The sequence below is a fragment of the Teleopsis dalmanni genome, chromosome 2, assembly GCF_002237135.1.
Source record: "Teleopsis dalmanni isolate 2A chromosome 2, ASM223713v2, whole genome shotgun sequence".
NCBI classification, from domain to species: domain Eukaryota; kingdom Metazoa; phylum Arthropoda; class Insecta; order Diptera; family Diopsidae; genus Teleopsis; species Teleopsis dalmanni.
This window is the reverse complement of record NC_051847.1, coordinates 184,887,450-184,892,631: the sequence shown is the minus strand read 5'-3', so window position 1 is coordinate 184,892,631 and position 5,182 is coordinate 184,887,450. Positions and strand designations below refer to the sequence as shown.

At 28.8% G+C, this 5,182-nt stretch overlaps 1 protein-coding gene across 1 annotated transcript in view; it reads left to right on the top strand.

The window, feature by feature from the left end:
- The window catches only part of LOC119676355, a 24,601-nt gene extending 22,263 nt beyond the window's left edge, over nt 1-2,338 (top strand). Inside the window, exons 2-7 of the mRNA XM_038087594.1 lie at nt 559-691; nt 850-1,030; nt 1,101-1,325; nt 1,393-1,765; nt 1,884-2,015; nt 2,072-2,338. Of these exons, the coding sequence (XP_037943522.1) occupies nt 559-691; nt 850-1,030; nt 1,101-1,325; nt 1,393-1,765; nt 1,884-2,015; nt 2,072-2,338 (1,311 nt within the window). The remainder of the gene's footprint in view (nt 1-558; nt 692-849; nt 1,031-1,100; nt 1,326-1,392; nt 1,766-1,883; nt 2,016-2,071) is intronic.
- The last annotated feature ends 2,844 nt before the right edge of the window (nt 2,339-5,182 follow it).

Below are 5,182 nucleotides of genomic sequence, written 5' to 3'. Positions count from 1 at the left end.
CTCACTGAACTCTCTATAAATTAGAAAGTTGCATTCACTAATCCTAATATTTTTCTGTACCATAAAAGTTACTAAAGAACAAATGTCGAGTTATACCCCATGCAACAATATACTGACAAAATAGCTCATCTACTTCTGTTAACATAACCTAATTTTCTTCGAAACTTATAACTTCTAGAAAAAGTTTTATTGGCACCAATTGCACAATTATACCAATGAAGTGAAAAAGATTCGAAGTGTTTATTTATTTTATATGTGTGAATTTATAAAAAAGAACATTGATTTTAATAGCTAGAAAGGAAATTTGTGGGTTTGTGGGGTATATTATATTATTTAACTAAAATATTTAGTCGATTAGTTCGCCTGAAACAATTATGGTTATTTTAGTGGCATTAACCAACTAAATACACTTCATTAGGCACATATTATACACATATATAGCTTTAGATTTATGTATATTAAGAGCATAATATCACATATATAATAATTTTATGATACGCATTTGAATACATACATATTAACATATATCAAATTTTATTAACCACACTCTACAAAAAGTCTGCTGGCTTGGGTAATACAGATCCAATTAATACCAACCATGCCAATCGTACGGTTTATTATACTGGTTCAGAGGCCAACATAGTCAAAACATTTTGTCAAGTGCGTAATTGCCACCTGCGTGTGGAACCATGTAAGTGGACATTGATTTAATTAAATTACTTAGTTACAATCATAAATGTTTTGCTTGTATGTATGCGTATGTGTGTGTGTGTGGCTTTGTGTTAATTACACAGATTGATAACATTACGAACACCAAGGTTATGACCACAATTGACTTTTTCTTAATAGATGGTGTTGACGACTGGGGAGCTATATATGATAATGAGACAGCCACTGGTAATTTAGGTGGCATATATGCACAACATATTGAATTAGCAATTGGTTGCTTTTACAATTGGTATAATAACATCACAGAAACTTCAGGCACAATAGCGCGATCTGCAGTAACATTATTAGGACCCGCACCTTCGTAAGTACACAGTCGCTTTAGATAGTAACTTAAAGATACTATCAAATTTTAATAATTGTTTTATATTTAGTTTACATCCAGCTTGGCGTACGAATATAATGCCTTTCAGCAATAAACTCTGGGTGTTCCTTTTGTGCACACTCAGTCTTTGTAGTTTTCTCATGTATTTTATAAAGTTTTCAAATCATTCTTTCAAGCACTCAAAGAATAGAGTGTTTAGACATATGAATGTACTCGAACATTCTGTATTGAATATCTTTGCAATATTTATACAGCAACCTTATGCACATACTGGGTGAGCTTATCATAATTTAAATAAAAATAATGGTCAGAAATCCATTAACCCTGCTATATTTTTTCAGTTTGCACTATATTTCTATACGTGTCTTTCTAACAGCTTTATTGTGTGCTGCACTTACATTAGAAAATATTTACAGTGGTCAGTTAAAATCAATACTGACTATACCATTTTACTCTGAACCTATTGATACTACATATAAGTGGTCCCAAATCAACTGGAAATGGGCAGCACCAGCTGTGATATGGGTAAAAACTATTGAAAACTCTGATTTGGTAAAGGAACAAGTTTTAACTAAAAATTTCGAAACTCGAAACTATGATTTTCTATACAACGCCAGCTTTCGTAATGATTACGGCATAGGCATTGAACGTTTAATGAGTGGTTCATTCAGCTTTAGTGACTTTCTTACAACCGCAGCACTAGATAATAAAATTGTAAGATTACTTACTCGTATATCATAATTATATATTAGTCAAATACTAATTAATTATTTTATAAATTTTATTATTTTAATTATTTCCATTCACTAAATTAATTTTAGTAAACTTACAGGTACTGAAGGATGATCTCTATTTTGACTGGACAAGAGCTATAAGTATAAGAGGGTGGCCTTTAATGCCGCTTTTTAACGAACACATACTCATTTGTATAGAAACTGGACTTTTCATACATTGGGAAAAAGAAGTAAGTGAAGCGAGTAAGTGAAGAAGTTATCTGTATAGTAAATATATATTTTTTAGGCTGCTGAACAATATCTTAATCGACAGGTACAAGACATGATGTTTAAATTAGCTTCAGGGCATATAAACAAAGTTCCTCCTCGTAAATTAACTGTGGAAAATATATCGGCAGCATTATTCGCTTTAGGATTTGGTTATTTAATTGCGGCAATTGTTCTGTTATTGGAGATTTTTACTTCAAAACTAACTCAAAGTTCCAATGAGATAAAGAAAAAAGCTACTTTAAAACGAAAGCAAAGAATGTTGAACAAAAAACTACAGAGCTAACTTAAGAATACGACGCATATACTATAATTTTAATCAATCAAATGAATTAATCCTTTTTCTGTTAGCACTAAAGTTAATAAATATTGAATACACAATACAATAAATTTTTATTATTGCATAAAAGAAATTTTGTTTAAGTATAACATATCTAATCGAAAACTATCCGACCAATTTTAAAAAAGTTTTTATGGAATACTACTAGAGTAAAAAATAAACTTATGGATTTTAAACCCTAGTACTATATAATAAATCCAGAATTAGTCTAGAAATAAGCAGAACACCAGAACTGCGCAGTGAAGAAATTAGAATTGATATCCTTCTGTCCTTTTAGCACTTTTATTTTTTTTGTTGTAAGTTTATTAATATACTTTCATAAAGAGGTTTTCTGAAAAGTAGTGAACTACAATAAAAATTTTTTTTATATTATTTTAATTAATTGAATTTTTAGCTGTTTCGAATATTGCCAAATACCCTTCATCAGTGCTCTTAGAAATAATTCTTATATTTAATTACCATACTCGCAAATAATTTTTTTTGAGACTACATGTACTAGAAATCGTACTCGTGCCCTGCCAAATTTGAAGCTCAGAGTCAGCGCACCTTAACCGACTGACACAAAGCCGTATTTGACTTTTAAACTCCATTTTTCTGGAGTTTTGTTAATTTGGCGTGAAAGTTTTATTAACAAATTTACTCGCTGTGTTTATATTAGAACGAAATCATAAACCAGCTGTAGAATAATTGAATTAATTAATTATATTTTTTTATTTTTAGTTGTTAAATTTCTGTTAATATTCTGTTTGTAGAGACATTATTTGTTGCCTGATTTATCTATTCATTCTTATGTATAGAACCTAATCTAGGAACGTAATACTTTTGATATTATCAATACTGAAATATATGAGATTATTTTTTTTTTTCAAAAAAAAAAAATTTAATATATATGTTTGATATAAAAAAAGTAAAATATAATTTTTATCATCACATCGTTACAAAAATTAAGGAGTTTTAATGATTTATAATCCTATACTGAGTTAAGTGCATTGATATTTGATTGACATATTTTGTTTTTCAAAAAGTGATGTTATATATTATTTTCAAATTTCACAATTAATTATTCTCTGTGTGATAACAATTATTTTCTCATAAAATTTGTTGCAATTCAGCTTTGATGTATGTACTTTAGTTCTTTGATTTGTTAATCCCAAATGGAAGGAGTAGTAATTGCAACATTTTGCACCTTAACTGTTTCGTAAACTAATTAATTACAAAATTACAATTCTAAATGAACATCCATAAATTTATCACATAAATAATGGTATATACTTCAGTCAAAATAAGGGTGTTCAAATTGCATTTCAAGAACATCTAAAAACTTTTTAGGAATTTTTTAGATTTTTAGAATTATTAAAAAAATTATTCACCAATATAACTTCTGATGCATTTGTAGGATTTAAAGACAACTTATGACATGAAAATATTTTTTATTAAAACAAATGACGTGAATTCGCCCAACAGCCGGTATTGCGGTCAAAAGAGTACTATTATACTCAATTCACTTTTAACTACACAAAGCCCTATAAAGCTTTGTGTACAAAGTCCAGAACTAAATCTGAAAAAGAGCTCTTATTTTGTACTGGTTACAGTAATTCCACATGAAACAAATTTCTTCTGTGCGCTGTTAAAGCTGGACGATCAGAAAGAATATGCATACTTGTTTGCTCATCTTATAGACATAGTCTCCACTCTGGATTAGCAGATAATTAATGTTTATGTAAGTGATATTACTTAAGTAAATTACCTAAGTATTTATTCATATCTGATAATGAGGGTGTCTTGTGCAAGTATTGTTTACCAACTTTAAATATTTTTTTAGAAACCTTAAATTACCTAAGTATTTATTAATATTTCATAATGAGGACGTCTTCTTTTAGTTACTTAATTACATATACTTTACAGATCATCTAACTGCAAGTACTGTTTACTAATTTTAAATATTTGTTTTTGTTATTTTTTTTTTCTAAATTTAACTTTTTTCAATGACTCACTGTAACATACCCGTCACGGGTCCACTGTATTTAGTGTATTTTCGTTATTTACAGTATTTTTTTAATTAAACTTAAGTTAATCTTAAGTCAAACTTCATATTTAACGTAAAGCTGTTTTAATTCAAGTTTTTTCATAATTTTTATTTCAGTTAAATATTAAATTTTTGATTTTGGTCTTAAATTATCTTTCATAAGGTATCGAATCTTTAAATTGTATCTTTGCATGCCATTAAATCCATCGCGTGCTGCCCAAATATTCATTATACCAGTACATTCAGAGAATTAAAAATGTTGAAAAACGCTCTATAACAACTTCAACATCAGTATATCAATATGAAGTACACAAATCTAAATACATACTTTGTGCAATAGTAATGTAAGTTAAATTCCAATGAAAGTCAAACTAGAACATTTAAAGTTCAATCAACAATTTGACCTAAAGTTGACACAAGGGAGCAGGACTACTGCACAGAATGAACATACTAAAACAATCATTGACCAATGACCATTACGAGTGCATTTAAAAGTTATTGATGAAAATGAAAACAATTCAATTTACCGACAAAGAAAATAGTACCAGCAATGGCAAAATATTATCAAAGTGGGGGAAATGAAAGTCAAAATGATTTTGTCAATGTAAAATGCAGGCATTAAATTGAAGTACAGATTAAATGGATTTCTCACAATAAAACTAGCATTCCAAAATGGAGTTCAACACATCAAGTTACCCGAGATAGTCAAGTCATTGGGGAAGGTTGACTCTAATATAAATGGAAATCAGAGAAAATAACAATAA